At 37.2% G+C, this 23,366-nt stretch overlaps 1 protein-coding gene across 1 annotated transcript in view; it reads right to left on the bottom strand.

The window, feature by feature from the left end:
- COG5 (component of oligomeric golgi complex 5) overlaps window positions 1-23,366 on the bottom strand; it is a 167,404-nt gene that overhangs the window by 94,128 nt on the left and 49,910 nt on the right. Inside the window, exon 7 of the mRNA XM_071733913.1 lies at window positions 3,521-3,651. Coding sequence (XP_071590014.1) covers window positions 3,521-3,651 — 131 coding nt within the window. The remainder of the gene's footprint in view (window positions 1-3,520; window positions 3,652-23,366) is intronic.

Below are 23,366 nucleotides of genomic sequence, written 5' to 3'. Positions count from 1 at the left end.
CCTCCTTCTTGCAGAGACCCATAACTGTTGTTAAAGCAGTCAACTTTGCTCAAAACTGGGATTACCTCCTCAGAGGAGTGAAGTTGAAGGAGATGGAAATACCCCTCTTTTCTGCACACACATGACATGGCTTCTAATGCTACCCATCTTATCATCACCAAGAGGAACTTAGTTGGGCATCCCTGGCGGTAAGAGCAAAGTACCACACTAAGCATGACAATATATAGTAAAAAGGGTCTAAAGCATGACCTAAGCTGCAGAGGAAGTATAGCAGCAACAACACTGTGCCCAGTGAAACTGCTGTGCCCAGAATTGCACTATGCTAATCTAATAAAGTTTCTCATTTCAAGCAATTTCTTATTAATCAGATCTGCTTTGCTGCTTTTGAATAAAGGGGTGAAGTGGTGTCAAGAGCAAAACTTGATTCCTCTGCTTATGATTTGTCCTGTGAGCAAAAGAAATGCTGGGGATACTTCAGACAGTTGCAAGACAGATACATACCTCTTTTTTCCCTTTAAATAAGAAAACATTGCTGTCTCTTCTCTTAGGATGGTGACTTTAACAAAGTTCTTAATATATCTCTGTTAAAACAGTCTCTCCTGATTTCTTTACTATCTGCCATTAACATGCTTACAGTGTGAAGGAATTCCACGGAATTCAGGACTAAACAGTAAGGACAGAATCCATTTTCTGTTCTGCAGGTCATGAAAGAGCATCAGTCTACACTACCTATACAGAGTGTGCAACAAAGCATGACATGAATGACAACTCACACAAAAAGCATGACAATAGAAATCCTGCTCATAGGCACTGTTAGCCCTGCTTGATCAGGTTTGATATTATTTGTATTACTTTTGCCAACAAGAGCCAAGAATGTTTACTGTTTCTAAAAGGATCAGGAAGACAAGCATGGTTGGCAGGTCTGGGAAAGTCTGTTAAGTCTAGACATGCTGACACACACTTCTAGTTTATACTCAGATGGTGTCTTTAAAGATACCACCATGAACATGAAAAAGCCTCCACTTCTGCAGTGGTTCACAGCTAATGTCAAACTTCTAAAGAAGAGGGAAAGAGCAAAAATTCATTCTTCCCGAAGACAAATGCTACAGTGATGGACATGCAATAAAAATGTGAATTACATTGCAGAGAAAAAGGCACCGTATCATTTAGAGGCAAGTATCTGTTTTCATGTGCTACAGCTGAAGGTTATTTGGAGAAAACAGGGCACCACTCATTAGCATGTGACTTATATTTCATTAAATAAATAATCAAAGTAACAAAAATGGTTTCCTACCCAAAAAAAGCACATATATAAAAAATGCTCAAAGGGGCAGTTTACACTTTTTAGCTCTGTTCTTTATCAGAATTAGTTCTAAGACTTCTGCTTAAAAAGAGATACTTTTAGCTGTACTTAGGTTTTTTTTTTTACTTGTATTTACTATGTATTTTCTCTTCCTGCTTCTTTTTCATGTATACACTGAGATACTCTAAAATGGTGATGTAAGACTAGCTTTCTTCTTACGGCACTGCTGAAAAGTGCTAAATGAAACACCAAAATGCAGCTCACGACAAAGTGCAACACAGTGCAAATGCAGCAGCCTACACAGTGATCTCATCTATTATTTACACAGCAGATCAAAACAAAGGTGAAAACTAAAATGACAATTGTAAATATCAAATAACTGAAGAACCACCTGGACAAATACAGATGTACTATTCTCAAAGGTAGACTTGGATACCAAAATAGATACTAGCAGGAAAACAGCCCATCTGAGGAATTCTGTGGTACAACACAGAAGAAAATATTAAGTTCCTATGTCCTTTACTGAAAATCTCAGGGGTTGGAAAGTATAAATGTAAACCAGCTTGTCAATAAAGCACACAGCTACAAAAATAAGAATCAAAGACATGCTACCTGCTGTTTAAAAAAGTCTAGATTTCTTGGGCAATGTCTGCATGTAAATTTTCTAAAGCACACTATTTTTCCAACATTAAATCCACAAATCACATCCATCAACAAACCTGTGAAGCATACCCCAACACCTCTTCATGAAAACATCCCCACTTCTGATACGACTAAGGACTAATAATATTCTTCAAAACAATCTTCCATTTGCTGGAAACTGGCCCCTGGCTAAAGCACGACAGGCATATACTTTAATAATCCCTTGATTACCTGGATACAGCCTGGAACACCTAATAAATCTGTCTATTTTTCAAGTGGAGTGGGATTGATTTCCCCAGGGTTTCTTTGTCTGTTCCATTTTAGTACTTAATATGAAGAGAGAATTATCAGAGAAGGTCAAATCTGACATGAAAAACTAGAAGGAGCACACACTGATGAAGACTTTTGCTATGTTTAAAATAAATGTCCACTTGCTTTTTCTTAGGCCCTCTCTTTGTTCAGTCTTTATTTAACATCGCATACACTTCACAGCTTGTAACAATTCCAAACACAGTTTGGCAAAATGCTCCAACAGCCAGGAATTTCAACATTTGAACAGTGATCATGTAAAAAATGCAGTGTTTTTTCTGCTGTTTTGCTATCAATAAATAGCCAAAGGTATTTACCACAATCACAATTTCTTACTGGAGAAAACGATTGTCATTAAGAGGTCTAAATAAAAGTATGAGGCACACTGATAATTTAAATACTCAGATATCTAACCAAGCCAATTTAATGAAGAGATTTTTCATTCTATATATATGCTTTTCATGTCAACCTTTACCAGTATAAGTCAATGCTATGCTGGACTTACTGGTAAACTTAACTATTGGTAACAAACAGTATAAAAATGTCTTGATCCAGTCCTCTTTGTTCTCTAATTTAAACCCCAAATTTAATAGAAACTTGCACTAGGTTTTTCCTCTTACTGTAGCAAGGGGGATTTAAAATACCTTTTTTTTTTTTAAGAATACTAAAAAGTATAGACAAAAGAACATGAATTTTTAAGAAGTCAAGAAGACATCATTAATGATACTACAGATAGTTAAATAGACATAGCCAGGTTATTAAAAATGTAGATAATTATATTTAGTATGGGTGAATGTAATTATGCATATTCATTTTGATATTCCCTGCAGTGAATATTTACCTCAAAGTTCAAAATGCCTCTCACAGTTATAACAGGAAACCTTTCATAGCATTTCAGTACACTACTGCACATAGAAAATGTACGAATCTTGTTTTAAAAAATACATTTGCCAAATTTATGTATAAAGTTTGGCAATACTAGCCACGTAACATACTATGCTTAATGCAAAGCCCTGTCAATCATCAAGCTTTTATCACAGTGTTTAGAGTTAAACTCTTCATTTCAGCACTTACTTTCTCCCAGATTTCAGGGTCAGATCCTGCAAAATTTTAATCTTGCAAAGACCGTATAATGCCAGTTTTGTCAGCTTCTTTGGAAATTTCATGTATGAGAATTTCTCATCTAATACTTTTTCATGTTTAATCTCCATTAGGCAATGCTACACAAAGCAGTTCGTTTTTCAAAGGAAGAAGAAAATATTTTACCTGAGTCTCCACACCTTGCTCAAGCAACCTTTTAGCCTGATTTTCCACCTCAAGACGAGCTCTTGCAATAAAAAGCAGGTCATTTTCAATTACTTCTATTCCAGAGAGATCTATCCCTTGAGAAAGGTAATCTATAAAAGCAAAAGAACATTGATAAGCATGACATAGGATAATAGAATGAATTAAACATGCTAGAACATTGAGAAGTTACGGCTAGTTCCGAGGGACATTTTTGCACATAACACTGGAGAATAGAGTACATCAAGGTTATGTGTTAACACCAGAAGAACTGAAAATAGAAAGATCACTACTCAAGAAAACATGGATATTGAATACACTGAATTTAGGTCAATGCAGCTCTCAAAAACCCAGACACTGCCGAAGAGGTGCACAGCTGAAGAACTCCAGAATCTCAGTCTCAGGGCAGGAAGGGGCAAAAAGTCATCTTGTCCCATATGATTAATCAGATAATTAAGCTTCTCTAATCAGATGTTTGACTAAGCATATTTTGTCTAAGATCTGAAATCCCAGGTATATTATTAATTAATGGATTTAATTTATACTTTATAGATGTGACTTGCACTTCTAAATATTTGGGATCAAACACATAAGAATGGCAAGAAAAGAAAGCAATGATTTTTTTCTTTTCTTTTTTCTTTTTTTTTTTTTCATTTTCAGAAACATCACCAAAAAAATCATTATAATGGATACCACCACCAGTAGGGCATCTACAGATTACTGGGCTGTACTGGCAACTTCTGCAAGACAATCTATTCAAGCTTTTGTCACTGTGTCTTGGCCACCTCACTTCATCATTCACCACAGCCACCTCGTAGTGAGAGCACTCCAGATGGTGGAAAACCCAATACTTCATCCCCCTTTATCAAATGAGGTTTCAATCTGTGACATCCTTTCTCCCAGACACATTCACTTTACTTTAAGGAGAGTGACAGTGTATACCTCCTTTTTGGACTACTTAGGCTTTTCACATTTTAGATATAAAATGCAAGCCAGGGAGTAAAACTGAGGTTTTTACACTCCCTGAGGTCCTGTTGGCCTCCTGTTGGCTCTTTTCCTTGCACTCCTGACCTAACTAGTGACCTGCCTGGTCAGGGCTGGAGGATGCCTTTTCCCAGATGTCTTTGTCTGCTAGTGACAGTGGAATGGCAGGAACTGTGTATTCAACTTCCTTCAGATTATTTGAGATCTACAACTTACAGTGGGCTAGAACTCAATTCAAATGTTATGCAATAAACTCTTAACTATTGTACATTTTTGCAAATCAAACTGATTATGACCCTTGCTCTGAAATCCATGTTCCAGAAATACGGAAATCATGACTGAGAACACCTCCTTTAGGCTCCTGCAAGAACAGCCATATCTCTCCATTTAAAAATTTGAATCACATAATAAAGTGCATGGGAACTGGATAATTAAATTTCTAAAATAAACATTTCTGATCATGTGTGGATGCCTTAGATTATATTCCCTGAGAAAAGTAAAAGCAACATAAAAAAGTATAAAAACTATATAAAAAAAGTATACCATGTACCCAGTAAACCTGAGGAACCTTCAAAGGTAAACAACACTTTCCACCACCCCCAAGCTCCCTCTCCTTTTTTATCTTCCTAAATTTAAATAATCCCAGTTCCCCATGTTGAGGCAGCCAACACCTTTACACTACTGACTATCTCCAAGATAACACACGACTACTCTCATTTACACATTTTTCAGCAATTTGCTCAATTAAGAAGGCCTTCCGTTGGTTCTTGTGAAAGCACCAATAAAACTAACATAATAATGGCCAAGGCATTTTACTCAGTGTCAAGACACTTTCTTCATAAGACAATAAGACTATTTCCACTTGTAACAAGCCTACTATTACTTCCTAATAAACTTATCTTCCTTTTATGTCTTTCCAGTAAGTTTATTAAGCCACAGACTTAAGTTCCAACTAAGCTAATCAAACTTTGAAATTTTATCCCTTCGTTGCCTATTATTTTTGTTTATCCACAATAAATTAATCTAAGCCTCAGATTAATTTTAGCAACCACATGTACACAACTGAACACGAAACTCCAAGTGAGTCACTTCACAGCTATGCAGAGAAGAACACCCTTGTACCTGCATATGGAAAACTCTGCATAAGAAACCAAAACAAAAGGTTTAGAGAAGTATTGCATAAGGCTTAGTAAGGTATTAAGGAGACCAACTCTCTCAACAGTACAGTACGTCAAATTGGTTTTATTCTACTAAGAATAGAACTGCAAATGCTTTTGCTGTATGCATTTGTGCAAAAATGGATCAGAGAAGTCAAAGGACAGTCCAGCAGCAGGACAGCACACCTCATGCTGCACCAGCTATTAATGAAGCCCTACAGCATCTTACAAAGCCACGTTCCCAAGGGGCTACAGCAGCCACACTTACCAGTTACTACCCTGCAAATTTGTGCTGTGACTAAGCTGCAAAACTACAGTTGGACTGCTATATGAACCTACTAAAACTAATATTGAACTTCTACTAACTTCGGTTACCAACTTCAATGAGCAAGTGCAGACTGGTCTTCTGAGCCCTTTCCCTCAGCCACACAGAAAAAAAGTGCAAAGAACTACCCACAGATTAAGTCTACTGCCACAGTAAACAATGAAGTATTTTCTTGACAACATGAGACTTTAAAAGGTGCAAGTATCATGAAAAGCTTATGTAGCCCACAAATTCAAGATCTGTTGTGGAGTTCACTTATGTTATAAAATCGTATTTCTCAACTCCAGGCTGCTTAAACAAAATAAAATTTGAATATGGTTCTGATCTCCTAAATCTGAAGAAAACTCTGTGGAAGAGAACCAGGAAACAGTGTTTCTCCCTTATGTATTCTACCTCAAAATCTAAATTAAGCCACTTGATGTGCTAAAAATCTAATCCTTCTGATGGTGTTAAGAAAGGAACAGAAAGACCATGCTGCTTTGGTTTCTCCAAATACCTCCATCTGTGCTTCAGACTGGCAGCTACCTCCTGTTAAACTGCCAAAATCTGCAGCTTCGTTCCAAATTTCCTGCAATCCTAGCACAATGATTTGGGACAATGTATTTCAGCAGGACTTGAAAACAGAGGGCCTTTCTGTGGGTTCAGTAGCTAGACATCCCACTATGGATGTGCTTAGTTGTTATTCTAACCAGCAGGGAAGGCCTAGAAATCATATTATCCTGTTTTCGGCAAGAAAAGTCATTTTCATACAGACAGCAGGTCCATGTCAGAAACACCTGCAAATGATTTCCTGCCATTTCTGTGTCAGAGCAGAAGCTGCAACAGACAGGATACGCACCTTTTGATAGCTTTTATTGCCTAAACAGACAACATAATATTAGAAATCTCTACACTTGATTATTCTTAAGAATGATGCTGCCATTGCAGACAGCACGATGAAACAGAGCAAAAGGGTGGTTGACACAAGGGCAGCCAGATCACAGCCTGAACCACAGTGCATACAGGATCCAGTTTATTTAAAGTATTGCGGAGGAACTCACAGCCAATTTTAGATAATAAAGAAACCGTGTCCCATGAAATACAACACAACTACTACCAGTTATTAACCCAGGGACCAGCAAATGTAGGATTTTGCTTCAGGCACTTATGAAATCATTACTCTGTTTCTTGCTGTGAGCAGTCAGTCGATACCACTGTGGTCACAATCAGAGGTGAGGGTGACATGGGCTGTAAGGTACTTGTGTTTTCTCAGGAATTAAGCAGATACAGTGGCTTATCTCCCAGTTAGCACAGACTCTGGGGGCTGGGGCACAGTTTAAAACTTGTCAGCCTTCCTCCTTCACCATAAAGCACTCCAGTAAAACTATTTTTTTTTAAAATAACAGATTTAGTGACTATAGCATTTATAACTGTTAGCTCTAACTTAAAAGATTTAAAGAGCACATATATAACGTTGTTAATTTTGAAAAGACTTGCGCTTTAAACTAATTATGACTGAGCTAAGCATCTTGTACCACCACATGCCCGGGCTGGATGCAGCCATGACAGTCACTGCCCTCATACCAGCATGGCACACAGCCCACTGCACCAGTCACTTCTGCTTGGTGGAGCTGGGGAGAAAATGAGAGGAGGGAACTGTAGGGCTATAGCCATTCCTCTGCCTCCAAACCTCTGATAATTCTGCCTCTTTATATATGGGTTCATAAAAACAAAGGCAAAGCTTTAACTCTGCCTTAGAGTGTTCCCTTCTAACCATCACACCTGATTAAGCATGGAAAGCACAGCTGGAAATTGCTTTTTAAGGATTTAAAATACAGACTGCCTGCTGAATCCTCTTGAACAAAAATATTCTATGTGAAGGCAGAATACACTGAGCCCTAGGAACCTGTGACATTTATAATCTACCTAAGCCTAATAAAGTGTTAGAACTTCTTGTTTCTTAAAGAAAAAATATTTTTGTCTTTACAGCTCCAAATTTTCTTGCTTTACTAAATCTGAACAGCTTTTCTAATCTACTGGTTGAGACACTGCTTAGAAATATGGATTTTAAAGCAGCATTTCCCAAATAGTTATGTAAGAGACGTTTAATAGACAGAGATAAATCCAATATGCACATAGTACGTTAAGTAGAAAAAACATACTTAAAGTAACATGGCTAGCTTTTCTTAAGCTAAGTGATTCAACACAGAATCACTCTATTGTATGATTTTATTTTTTGTGACAATACGTAATGAAGATAAGAGAAATTCCAAATTACACTTTCTGTAAGTATTAAAAGTTGTTTTGGAAAAAAGATAACTATGCAGCTAGCATCATTATGAGCTCCACACAATCTGCATTATGCTCTTTATTTAGACTGAGTCAATTTTGTGCTTTTGCTAGAAATGGAAGAATCAACAGAAGTCTACCAAGGACAATCAGGTGCATTAACAAAGAGGAAATCAGGATATCCAGTAACAAACCAATGTGATCAGAGTGTATCACTCAAGGGGGTACTTGAGCCAAACAAGAAATCCTTCTGTACTCTGAGATGTCACCTCAGTGACACTAGTAAAGAGGGGGAAAGAAGGAAAATAGAAGAGATAAAATGGATTCCTTTGGAGCAAAAACGTAAGACGAACACGACCACCACCCGCAATGCACAGGTAGCAAGAATCCAATGACAAAGTAAGAGGTGTTGCATGAGAGAGGAGAGGGGTGGGAGGCATTTGAATTTTGAATATTTGAATCATAGATTTTATTTTTGCCTGTTAGAGGAAGGTTGGGGGCTTTATCTTTTGCAGGGGCCATTTGTTTTATTTTGCTTCTGCAGCTTTAGTTGCAGAAAATGGTGCTATCTGTACCCTAAGGCTTTTCTTTTTCCATAATGAAGAAAAATTACAGTGTTGGAAGAACCCTCTTATCTAAATTCCAAAAAGTCAACAGGGACAAACAATACCCAAGAATTCTGCTGGGATTTAAGTATGCAGAAGATGAGATACTACTGAAAGATGATTTACCAAGAAACACTGTGCAAGACTGCCACACAGCAAACACTAGACTGCACACGGAACATCATTTGTACTGAAAATTTCTCTAGAGGCAACATAAAAAATTGGCTGAAACTGTCCATTAGAAATAGCATATTAAAAATAAAGAATGTCAAGATGGACTAAAACTGCAATGATATTACAATGATGAGGGCAGCCTGCCCTGAACAGAACACTGTCTCATTTCCACCTCCATGATTTGAACCTGCTTTCCTGTTCTTTAACTCCAGCCCAGTCTCCCCATTTTAGCATTCACGAGAGCTTGTCCTCAAGTTACTTCTCATCTAAAGGCATTCTCTCATCTGATTCGAGATGAGTATTTATGTCTGTTATGCAAAATTACAAGGGACTGGACAGATACTGTAAAAGCACATAAAATCTTTCCTACAAGGGAGAAGTATTCAGTAATTACATTCAATTTCAGTTTTGATTGGGATTATTAAACTTTCAGTTTTTGGTTCTACAGCAGCGCCTAAATACAATCACAAACCAAACAAAATTAGTGGATTTACATATCAGAAGTGCTGAGTGACCCATTTGAATTTTTTTCTACCTGCTTCTAAAGTACCTGAAAGTAATTTATTAATTCAAATGGGCCACAGATCTAAACTAGGAAAACATCCATGGTCCTGATGGCAATGTTAGTTACAGCACTAGATACTGAAAAGGAAGGTTGAGATCCTGCTTGCCTCACTTGTATATGAACCAACAACCTAGGATGCTGCTGGGCCTGAATATGACAGTTTGTTTTTATCAATGCAGGTAATAAAAACCTACAACCAGAGAACAGAGCCTGAAACCCCAATACCCCAATGCTCACTCTTTGATGAAAGCAACCTAATATTTTCTATATTACACCTTTATTCTCCAAGTGGAATAGGCAAACACCCTAACTTAAAGAACAACAGTCTGCTTCTTGGAAGCACTTAGATTTTCCATGAGATTGATGCATAAAGAAGGTGGAGAATAGGAAAAGCAGGCATGTTTGTAGGTCTTCAAAGTGGAAGCTGGTGCCTCCAAAAAGAACCTTTCTCCATGTTCTGTTTTAATAAGACTAATTCCCCACATAAGCTGAAATGACTGGTCCACACCCTGCACCAGGCACTGAACTACAAGCTGAAGCAAGGCTTATATTAAGACTTTAAATCAAGTGAAAGGGATCCCACTACAGTTACTATGGAACAGTATCTTACAAATATCTTATACAAAATGAGCTCTTCAGAAAGAAATGGTTATTCCTATAAAAACTGCTGAGATTATGGTGTCTTGTAAAGTGCTCAAATAAGAACATCATAGCCCTACACTATGAGTCACATTATGTCATATATGTTAGATATAGTTTATAAAAACATTAATTTTAGTCTTAAATTATTAATTCTTAATTTTTTCTGCAAATATTATGAATTCATTATTAAAGAGAAAGAAAATTTTATTTTACTAAAATGCCAGTTACTGACAAAAGTCTTGCTATCTTTCCTTCCTTTTCCTACAGGACAAGGTTCCTGCAACCATTTCCTTTCCTTTGTGAAACAACTCTCTTTGCCACCAAAATGCCATTAAATACCTATGAAAACTGATCTGCATATAACGAATTCCTACCATCTTAAAAGTGAACTACCCATATGCATAATACATAAGGTTTCAGGTTTTAGCTGTTTGAGCAACATTAAGTGAGGCAAAACTGTCCTCCTGGAGCCAGAAAATGAGTGTGGCTCATGGTGCTGTATTTCCATTTGCTTTCACAGACAGCAGGTTAATACAGTCTTGTTGCTTAAGTCCAGAAAAGGAAATGTAATATATTTGAGAGCCAGGTACAGTGTCTGATAGATGTTAAGTGGGGCATTAAAAATAAAAACAAAGCAAAACACTTTTCAGTTTTTCATATCAATCATATGCCAAGACTGGTTTAGTTTTAGAGAAACAGTACCAAAACCAAACTGGTGGAAAGTATGTGATTCAAAGAAAGCAAATTCAAACCACTCATTTAAACACAGACAATTATTTTGCACTGTAAAAAAAAACCTGACATCTAAATTGTATAATCCCAGAATCACAGAATGGTTTGGGTCAGAAGGGGCCTTTAAAGATCATCAAGTCCAAGCCCCTGCTATGGGCATGGACATCTTTCATTATATCATGTTGCTCAAAAGCCCTGGCCAACCTGACCTTGAACACTTCCAATGATAGGGCATTATCTTACTGATTAAAGATGTACTTCAGAATAAAACTGAGAATTTAATGCTCTAAAATTAGAGGTCAAGCAGGTATGAAACAATTGAACTTTTTCTAGCATGTTAGAACAAAGGGAAAATTTTCAGGTGCACAAGCAGGTTTGAATATGAAGGAATGGATTGTCATCCTGTACTTGGGATCAGATTCATTCCTTTCAAATGATTGTAGCTGATTCTGCCAAACAATATAGTTTGTGTTAAGATAGATGATTTAGTGCCTTAATGCACTACTAAATATGACCAATCATATCTACAGAGGGAACTTGTGGTTCCTCTCCAGACTGCATGCATAGAACTCAAAAAACACACTCAAAGCTGATAACAATACTGGAGGAGTAGTGAGGAATACTGACTAGCTATTTTTAACATTATATTAAAGCTGCATTTAAATTGTCTTGAATGAAGAGTTAATTCCTACTGCTCTCTGAGCTGGAAATCAGATGCCAGGCGGGATCTGGAATTGATGGAAATTAGTTTGATATCTATTTTTATCATCATCGCTGACTTAACAATGAGCACCATATTTTGGAGACATGCCTGTGAAAATGCCATGATTCAGAAAATAGCTTAACATACCAAGACAAGCGTTACTTAGGTCTAATCACAAGTTATACCACACTACTCCCACATTCACTTAGGCCTAAAGCAAGAGTTGTTGAACTCCTTTAAGGTTCCCCCACCCACACACCATTAGCTCTCCTCCAGCCCTCCCCTCCCCTCCCCTCCCCTCCCCCTTGAATACAGACTCACAACCCTACCTAACCAGGACCTACTAAGCCTGCTATTTTCTATTTTTCCCACTGCCTCCTTGACAGCCAAGTTCAAAGGGGAATGGGCAGTAACTCCCCATCCAGTGGTGGCTGGTCAGCCCTGGGGCCAATACTGTTTAATAACATTCTTAAAAACCTGAGTGATGGGTAAAATTAACCCTGTGATGGGTTAAGTCTATGGGTGATGACAATTTGGGGAAAGTGCTCAATACTCTGCAGAATAGGGCTGCCATTCTGAAGAACTTCAACAACCTTGAGAAATTAACAGCCAGAAACATTGTGAAGTTCAACAAAAGCAAATTAAGCCCTGCTCACCTGGGATGGCATGACCCTGTGCCCCCAAACAGGTCAGATGCTCACTGGATGGAAAAAAGCTTTTCAGAAAAGGCCTGGTGGACAATAAGCTGAACATAAACCAGCAGTATGCCCCTGCAGCAAAGGTGGCCCACTGCGTATAGGATTGGGTGTAGCTGGAAGTGACTTTTCTTTTGTAAGGTCACTGTTCTCCATGCCTCCCAAGACAAGAAGGACATTGACAAATTGTAGTGAAACCAAAAGGGAACCACCAAGACTGAAGCATATGAGAAGAGGCTGAGAGAACTGAGTTTGTTAATCCAGGAAAGAGATGATTAAGAGGAAATGCAACTGCTGTCTTCTGCTGCCTGACAGGTGGTCAGAAGAAGACAGCCAGACCTTTCTCAGAGAAGCACATGGATAGGATGGAACGAGACATTCTGATTAGACATCTGGGGAGAATACCATACTGGTGGTGCTGTACACTTGACTCATGGAGAATATTAACCTGCAGGAATGACTACATTATATTTTAACATAATTAAAACTGGTAAAGTGTGAAGCATTGAACCCTAGAACTCTAAAAATCACCCTAAGCTTGTTCTCTCAAAAGAAGCTGATTTGAGAAATTTCCTCTAGAGATCCCCAAACATTTTTAGTAACTAAAACTGCATTTTTCTAAATTCTTTGTGATAAGGTACTTCCAAAGAACAGTAACATTCATGCCATTCATCAGCAGCATTGGGATAGAACTGATATCACCTCCACCCTAAATATTCTAGCTGAGCTACAGCCTAGAAATCAGAAAACATTAAAAAGAAAAATTCCTACATCAGTACCTATAAATTAAAACAGGTCCATAACATGAAACAAATGTTATAATCATGAAAACAAAAGCAATACCTATATCACTCACAAACTCCACGTTTATTCTAATAATTAAGATTGTTCTTCGCTAAAAATAAATAAAAGGGGGGGGGGGGGAGAAACAGTTCTCCATAATAAATTCATAGAAGCTTAATTTAGACACTGTACAGAGCAGGAACTGCTCTTCAGATGTACTTGCACTTTCAAAATCAAATTTATTGTGTCAGCACAGCAATAATACCTCTACAAGTCAATATTGCTTTGGGGCTTTTTTTTTCAGCTATGTAAAAATAAAAGAATGCTGCCAGTAAAAAACTAGTTGTTCTATTTCTGTTTTGAACAGACTTTATAACATCACATATAGCATATGTGAGAAAGAAACAAACAGGAAAGAAGGGTATACAATGGAACAAGAGGGAGATGGAGCCTAAGTGGGGGATTACTGAAGAAACAAATTCATGTGTTGGAAGAGATGAGAATGATAGTATGCTCAAAAATAAGATACAGAAAAATATTATGAAATTTGACTTGTAAAAGGATAAAAATACAAATCAGTTCATATGATTAGGTTTTATTGATTTGCAAGAGTCATTTTAGTGCCATCATCTGCTTTCACAAAAGTACCCAAAACTGGAAAATAAAGGAGTAAATAAAGCTTGTTCTTAATAAATTTCAAGCAGACCATAATCAGGATTTTTACTGTCAGGAAAATCTTTCTTTAAATCACAATAGGTGAACAACAAGCTGTCCTCCTTGAAATGTAGCATCACATCAGAATATAAAATGAAGCAGGATGAAAAGAAATATACTCTCATATCCGAGAGAGATAATTGCATTGAAAATACATCGCAACTGCATCATAAACCCATGTAAAGGAATTATGCCCTTCCAACTGTATTACTGGAGTGGCTAAAGAAAACCATCTCTTTCCTGAATAAAGACAAGGACCGATCTAAATGAAGGTACACAGCTTTATCTCTCTTATTTATCTAAGTTAGCATCACAACTAAAGTTATTAAAGTAAAGAATATAGTTATGAGTAGAGAAATTTAAAAGAGAACCTAAATTTGCACTTTGGCCTGAAAATAACAGTGGTTTTGGCAGCTTTTAAATATTATGTTCTCATTCAATAGCTAAGTACAGTTTCTCAATATAGAGCATTATGTAAAGGTACAACGAGTCAATTTCCATCAGTACAATGCCACGTTGCAACAGACACAGGCAATGACAAAAGAAAATTAAGGAATATGGATGATGTGTTTCAAAAATCATAGTAAAAAATAACTTTTCAAACATCCCACCAGTTGCTGAGACAGCAAAGGTAGCTGACTGAAACAGTGCCCTCAAAGGAGCGTCACAGAAGAGATGCTGGTTCATTTGTGTTTTAATTCATGATATTAATGGTTAATTACCTAATTCTTGGATACTTTTATATCGGGAGAAATGTATAAATGGCCAGTTACAGACTTAAGGTCTACAAGTCTACAGCTATCTTACTGAGTTAGTAACTTGTAGCTGTACTTCAGTTTTACATTTCAGGGAGCTATATCCTACTTCCTAAGTTCTTATATGCATTTTTGCACTAAAAAATTAATCAAAAAATGCCAGTTTATACATGAGAGAACATGCATCCCTTCTAACACATATTCATAAATGCCAGAAGATACAGTAGTGTTACAGTTCTGTAAGAACAGATTTTTAAACAAATCATATTATCTTGGCCCCTGTATAAAGGGGAATACTAATTTTTTCTTTAGTATACATATAAGCTGCAAATATTTCTTTAATTCCTATATCTTTATGGATCTCTTCTGCCTCTTTACAACACCCACCATTCACCTCTTCCATACTTGCACCATTGGGGAAAAAAGACACATTTTCTTTACCACCAGCTATATTAACTCCCTCTGTACTTTTGGATATATCTAACTTTTATCTTTAATAAATGCATATTTAATTCCTCCCACCTCTTCCCTGGCATACCATCAAAAACTTCCTGCAACTAGCTGCAGATTTACTTGATCTTATCATCTTCAGATTCAACAGATGTTACATAGGCTTTAAATCACACAGGTTATATGAACCTCAGACACTTTGTGGGAGAACAAAGTGAACCTTGTGTTATCTGTAGACAACTTGAACATAACTGTGAGATTTTAAAACATCATGTTTATCTCCTACAGGGATTTCCTTTTTAAAATTTAGAGCTCGGTCTACGGCAGAAATTTACCCAGTCTGCCAGAATTCTCATAAATTCTTCAAGAAATAATAAAACTTAGCAACGGTACTAAAAGGATAGGCAAGAAAATAATGCTGTTTGAAAGCCAAACTGAACCTAAAAGCGTTCATGTTCCAAATGCTTGCATGTGAAGTTAGCCTCCACGGGTATCTGTCTTCTGATCTTCCAGTAGAAACCTGAAGTACTGAACCATGACACAAGCACCTGCTGCTGATGCTTTAATACCTCCTATCTTGGTCAATTTGGATAGTGAAATTGAATTAAGAAACAGCTAAGAACAGAATGCAAGGAAGCTGAAAGAAGTTACACATCCCTCTCAACCTACTCCATATGAGCTGCTCTGTAGTGCTCAGTGTAGCCTCCAAACCTGTTAAATCACAAACCTGGATCACTGCTCACCTGCACACACCAGCAAAAGGAATTCAAACAACACATTGGCACAGCTGCTCCTCAAAGATGGAACAAAAGGAAAAACAACCCCATAACGAAAAGAGGGTAGATTTAGGTTAGATGTAAGGAAGAAATTCTTCACTAAGAAGGTGGTGACAAGAACAGGTTGCCCAGAGAGGCTGTGGATGCCCCCTCCCTGGGAGTGTTCAAGGCCAGGGTGGATGGGGCTCTGAGCAACCTGCAGGGGGTTGGAACTAGATGGTAACTTTAAGGTCCTCTCCAACCAAAACCATTCTATGATAATACATGCTCCAGGTCTGCTTTTAAACAGGGCTATACCTTCCCTGCTATCTGTAAAAGTTCTTCAGCAAGCTAAAAGAATAATATGATTTATCACTACTACTCTGGGATCCTTCATGCATACTGAACATGCTTCTTTTCAAGAAAAATATAACATTATACTGCTAAAATTAGGAAGCCCATACATGCATGAAGATTGAGAATTACCATGGACTGATTTCATTAAAAAGGACTTGCCTTCTCAATACAATTAAATAACAATGTAAACAGAAACAGAAGCCATAGTGGTTTTGTATTATTTTAAAGCAGATGAAAAATAAAACTAAGTCTTTTCAAATATGGTACTGATGAAACATTTTGAGTTCTACTATCATTAGGGCCACACAGACATAAAACCAAGGCAGAGTTTACTTTAATGTGCCAAATGCTAAAAATATCAAAAACTGTTTTTTTCAAAAGACTGCATATCCAAGGAAGCTAATAGTAAGTTCAAGCAAGTCTTTCAGTTGTTAAAGGCACAAATTGGTAACAGATGGGTGATAACATTTAATTTAAGTGAATAATTGTTATTAAATAAAAATCTTCACAGCCCTCTGCTGTACCCTCTCTAGCAGTTCCCTGTCCTTGAACTGAGGACCCCAGAACTGGATGCAGTACTCCAGATGCAGCCTCATGGCTCTCTGCCTTTCCAGCAGCACTCCTTAAGTTACAATCCTGCATCGTACTGCCCCCTCAGTCATTTAAAACTCATTTATAGGGGGTGGCTGCTGCCTGACCTCTGTATCCTCACCCTACTACAGGTGTATTTGCCCTGTATTTCTTCATTATATAATCTTGGGGGTAGCAAGGATTTGTAAAATGCTACATAACTACTTCTCTGAGACAAGAATGTTGACAGTTTCTGAAGTAAATAACACAGACATGTGAGGTCTCTCAGTTGTGTGGCCAGAGATAGCCAGAAAGTAAAGAGCAATAAAAGTTGCTCTAGGATATCATCTCAGCCCAAACCAACTTTCAACACGGCAGCAGAGCCACCAGTAACTGGCCAGTGTCACTATGAATGTCTGCCACACTTCCCAAGAGAAGCAGCTTTGCTAAGCACTCAACCTGTACAATGCCCTTTACAAAAGGAAGAAAGATTTGCATTTTGGTTTTGAAGACACTGGTGTGCTTACCTAGTACTGGATTGCTGGAATCGTGAGAAAAGCAGCAAACAGAAAACAGCAGGAGGGCCATAAGCTCTACTCCAAAAGCACCAGCAAGACACAGTGACACACTGGGGCCCAGTACTGGTCGATCACTCTCAGTACAAAAAGGTTTTTGCAAGGCTTGAGAGACTGAAATAATGACAAATTCCAGCTACTGAACATTTTAGGTGAAATTTGCTGTCTTGGTACTTGCATCACAGCAGACTTCTGCACCACAGTGGTCTGGACATTATGGGAGAACCAAGAGACAGGTGACAGTCTCTTACACCACCTTACACCAACAGCTCTACTGTTGTGCAAACTCTACTACATTACATCTTTATATTTCGTGCTGTTTTCTGATTTAATTAAAGTAATTTTAAGTAAATAAAAAGGCAGAACTAGCTGACTGCATTACTGGACACATTACATTGATCATATTTGTAAATAAAATGGCTTATTAGAAACAACTGAAGTAGAGGAACCTGGCAGAGGCTCTGTTAGCCATGCTTTAAAAGCAGTCAGACATCCGAACCCCAGCCCTTGGTCCTGTTTGTAACAGCCAGCACAGCCACCAGTGGGCTGCTGCAATGGCTCTGATGGACTTTAGCTCTTCCTTCTCCAAAAGCAAGCACTAAAGAGGGTATAACACTCTAGGAAAAGGAATTACTTGAGTATAAAGTATTAAAAAAAAAATCCAGATTTAATAGAGTTCATATTTGTTTTACGCAAAGTAACTAAGAATGAAAACTGGAGCCTCTGCAATGCACTGCTGTTGTTTGTTCTTTTTTTAATCCACATGTGCATATTGTTATAATTGAGAAAAATTATATACACTGTTTTGTAAGATATTCCAGTAACTGTTTGGAAGCAGCTATGGCTTCCTATTTAAAGAAAAGAACCTTAATTATGTCATATTACATTATGAATTAATTTAGAGGGGAAAACTAAGTAAGGCCTATCCAATTCCAAACTGTATATCTCTTTTGACATATTTTTGATTTGTCATTGATTTGATAAAAAAGAGACTTCAAAATGTCAAATCTTCCCAGAAAGCAACAATTCCAAGTTTCATCTAACTCTTCTGAAGACTCATTTTCATCTACAAAGTTAATTATGTTTGGTCTGACTCTGGAAAGCAGCAGCAGGGATCAAGGCAAATTGCTGGAGTAAGGGAAAGCAGACAGGTCTTCAAAGGCATTCTAGGTAAGACAGAGCACTCCTTAGGAGCATCAGGCATCAATAATAACATTTTGCATTTGATAGCAGGAAATAGCAAAATAATTTCATTGGCTCATTTACAGAATATCGATTTTTCATCTTCTTACGTGCAAAAACAAAAAGTAGTGGCTTGTAAAAAGGAAAAAAAAAAACAGGAAAGGAGGGAAATATTTACAAATAACGACTCATTGACCACAACAAATGAGAGAAAAGTTTTGTATGAAGCCTGTTGCAGGAGTAAAATATTCTGAATGCAATTAAAATTCAGAAATAAAATGAGATGAAATAAGTGAAACTGAGAGGAGGGATGTGTGTCTGGGCTGTATCAAGGGAATCTTGTTAATAAAATGGATAAACCACCAGAAGTACACGTCTGAGAAAAAAAACGAACCAAAAATAGAAAATAAAAAACCAAACCAACCAACCAAATAACAACAAAAAAACAAACTCCACAAAAAAACCTCAAACAAAAACAGAAGAAAAAGGAACAAATATTCCTTGGCCTGATGAAGTAGAACTGTTCCAAATACTCCATCCATGCTTCATGTCTTAAGGAACCATATTTTGTGAGTCTTAAAAAGTGTTTGTTGTCAGGTTCTTCACTCTGCCTCTCTAAGTAACCACTCAAGCTACAGTGAGGCTCAGTAGCTTGTCCCCTGCCCCAAGTAAAGCCAGAAAATCTGGTGTACAGTCAGCAGAAGATGGAGACAGGGACCTAACCACTGCTTCTTTCCCTAGGAAATGACAGAGAAGGCAAACAGCAGCAGCAACAGTGTCAAGAGTTCAAACAATGAGATAGCCCTCGAGAACCCGTGGCATGGTTCTAACTTGTTGAAAGAAACATTGGTATGTGTATTTTACTTTAGTTTTTTTATTTCTGAATTTCTAGAGAATCTTCTTTGCATCCGCAAGGTTTTCAGATGTCCTGAAAACTAAATGTGATCTTTACATTTCAGATTCTCAATCATTATCCTAATAGCAGCACATAAAAATTTGGAAATACATACACTATAATTAGCATGAGATTTTCATTCCTGCTTTGCCACAAGCTAGCAATGCAGTCACTGAGGCAGAAGACTGCCCTTTCCCAGAGAACACGCAGCAGCTGGGCCAGACCTTCAAAGGAATTTTCTGGAAAAAAAGGGGCACAGTGTGAGCAGTCTGGGCCTGATAACAAAGAGAGCTGTAGTAACCCCACTTGCAAGTGATTCGCTTTATGGAGAAAGGTTAAGAAGCTGTTTTTCAGCTACACTTCTGAGGCAATCATTTTTCTCACTCCCCTCCAGTGATGGCTTGAGGGGAACCAGATAATACAGCAGTGAGAACTGCACTGAGAGCCCATAGGCAGAGGAGAGAGAAAGAAAGCATCCTAATGAGGAAAAACTCCTGCAGACCAGAGATTTCTCTTCTCTTATATAAGGGAAAACATACTACAGACACCTCAAGGGCTCAAGAATTACAGGACACTTGAAGTTTAATACATCACAGGATCCTCCCTCCCCTTTTCACAAAGTATAGACAACAAAAAGAGATCCCAAAATCTACATACATATTTAACCTCACTTATTTGATGAATTTTGCTTTACAAATGTACTTAGAAATTGACAACTACCTGACTCATCTCCACCACAGCAGAGCTATTTCATGGTGTACTATTAGTCACCTGTTACCATCAGTGTCCTTTAAACCTGTTTTGAGACTACAGAGCATAACATAAAACTGCAACAGCTTTTTGGCACTTGCTCATACTCTGCAAAAGTAGGCAACCTATTAACCTTACATAAATTTTAAGCAGCTAGGTCTTCCCAGAGACTATGCAGAGGGCAGAGCTTCACAGTTTTTAATATCAGTGACCAGGACCAAAACAGATAAAGGAGAAACATTAAAATCCAAATTCAGATGCAGCATTGATGCAAAATTGCTGTACAAGGAAATGAACTGAATTAAAGTCCATTAAAAACAAACGGTGCTGTGATACTGTAATAACTCTACAAAACATTTCCTGGAAGGATAGCCATAAAATGTACGTCTCTCTGCCTCATCATATCTGAGCACTTTTAGCAAAGTGAAAGCACAGCTCATTTTGGTTTCAGAAGTATATTTACCAGATAATACCAAATATTTTCAGTATGAAATAGTATAATAACCTTGCCAAACACAAGGTTTCTATAAGATTCAAAAACAGTTAACATAAGACTTATATTGAGTCAAATATTAATGTAAATATTTCTAAGAACTCTTAGCTTCTAGTTTCAATTCAATTATTTTATAGACTTGATTAATATGTTATTGCTTAGTATGCTTAAAATGTTTTGACTAGTTCAGTCAATGTTGAACAAAGAAAAAAAGAGTGCAAATGACTTAAGAAAACTGTTCTTCATCTGGAAACATTTCCAACACACACTGATAGGTTTTCTGCCCATCTGTTATTCCAGCCCCATCAAATTGTTTTGAGGACAAAGAAGGGGAATAGAAAAAAAAGACTCACAGTATTCTTTATGAATCATCCAGTATTTTTCACCAGCTATGCTTACTAAGTGTAAGATGGTTGATTCTATGTTCTGTCCTTTACTGAGCATTATATTAAATCCAGCTCTAGATTACAAGCTTTTCCTAGTACAGCATCATGGTGAGGAAGTGAAATGTCCACAGAATTTTTATACCAGCAAAAAAACCTAAGTGTATAAGAGGGCTTTTGCCAGTGTGACTTATTCCATTTTATTTAGGGGCTAACTCAGGTAGCATTGGCAAAGATGCATTTGCACCATTACACGTATGCTGAAACAGCTATATGAAAGAGTCATATGAGCAAAATTTTTCTAATGTAGATCAGAGCCAGGCACCTCAGGACTGCAAGAGCACAACATTGGAGCATTCACTGACAGGGTTCCGTGAGAGGCTTCTGTTTGGATTTCCAGATAGGCCCTGAAGCACACACTGCCAGGGAGAGGGCAAGCTGAGAATTAAGAATGATGCAGTCACACAGCAGTGCATGGGCTGCTGCTCAGCAAAGGTCTGTTCCAAATAAACTGATCTTCAGCACTGTTTGCATGGTGATCAAATTGCTCTGCTGTGAATTTTATCCACAGTATTTCCCCAGTTTTCACAGTAAAAACAAACTTTAAAAAAAAATAAATAACAGAAACAAACTAAGGGACAATGCCTGATATTTTGAAAGAGATGCTGAGTTTGAGTAACTTTCTCCACCACTGCACCACTTGGTTAGACAGTTACCTGCTTTTGTAGATGGGCTATTTTTATCTGAACAGCAGCTAACAGGACAAATATACAGCAACTGAACTCAGTGTGTAAAAAACAATATCACAGCAAGTGAAATAATTCAAACCCAATTGAAACTACTCCATCTAATGACTATATAGGTCTCTTGAAATGGAAGTACATTAAATAAGCAGAAAAGATCAACCTGACCTAGATGCACCTGGGTATTGATCAAGGAATAAAACTTAAGAGAATTATGTCTGATGCTTCCCCTTAATTTGCTGCTTCAGCTCACACAGCAGGGCTCATCACCATTTATTCCCTTATACCTCAGCCCAGGCACTACACCAACTGCCACTCTCATTCTTCTCCCCCACTCTGTAAGTTTTTTTAAAAATGAGATGTAGTGCTTATACTATACTTTTACTGTTTTATGAAATTAAGACATATTTATAAATTCAAAAAGGAACAACAGATGCTTGGGTGAATGGATGAAGAATAGAATAATAAATCAGCTTCTAACAGAGCAAGGATAGTTTGTGCTGGAAAAAAAGCCAATGAAAAATTACACAAGAGCTGTAAAAATATGTGGCAAGGAAAGTTACACTAAACATTAGAGGTGTTCAGAAAAAAATACATATATAACAAAACTTCTTCTACATACTATGTACACAAAAGACCTTCAGCTCAAAAACTAAAACTATTGGAACTCTTAAGGAGCCTGCAGATCTTAGGATTAAATAAACTCTACAATGAAGATGAAACAATTATTTCAAAGGAAAAGTTGCTCTGCCATTGGGTTTCTGAGGCTTTGATTTTTTTTTTCTTAAAATGGCCCACAGAATTCAAGTGTTAATACATTTAAACTTTATCAGACTTGTATTTTTAAAAAATGAAATTAGTTTACTAGCTTTTATTAAATTCTTTCCATTTGTAGTCACAGAAATTGAGACAAAGAGTGACAATAGGATCCTGCAAGCTTTGTTAGCAAAACAGCTGTCCTATGCTTGTCTCAGAGACTGTGAACAAATTATGACTAAATTTTGCCATCCACATTCATAAAAATGCACTTAAAATCATATATACACACTAGCAACCTCAATCCACATCATTCAGATCACCTCATACCTACATACAATGTCAAAAGAATGCTATCACAATAAAGATAAAGCAAAAATTATTTGGCAAAAATAATTTTCAATAATACTCATTAGAATCACAATTCTCTTTAACTTATTACATTCATTACAATTTGTATCAGTTACTGACACATGGGAGCCAATCTTTAATCCACCACATTTACGAATCACAGAATTGTCACTGTTGGAAAAGACTTCCAAAACCACTGAGTCCAACTGCCACAAAAGCAATAAAATACAGAACCTATAAAGTTTTCATTTTGTACTGGCATCAAGTTTCTTCCATCTTACTCAGCAACTACTATTTCTATTTACTCAATAACTAATTAAAATATGCACACAACATATAAATATGGTCACATGTAAATTAGTTGTGGCAAAACCATTCAAAAATTTCAAAACTGAAGCTCAAATTCTTCAGAGAACAGAGCTGAGCCAAGTAACAAACTTAGGAAGATGAAGTGGCAGATTACCTG

Source organism: Heliangelus exortis, chromosome 1 (assembly GCF_036169615.1).
Source record: "Heliangelus exortis chromosome 1, bHelExo1.hap1, whole genome shotgun sequence".
NCBI classification, from domain to species: Eukaryota; Metazoa; Chordata; class Aves; order Apodiformes; family Trochilidae; genus Heliangelus; species Heliangelus exortis.
The sequence above is the reverse complement of the archived record's forward strand: the minus strand, read 5'-3'. Positions and strand labels throughout refer to the sequence as shown.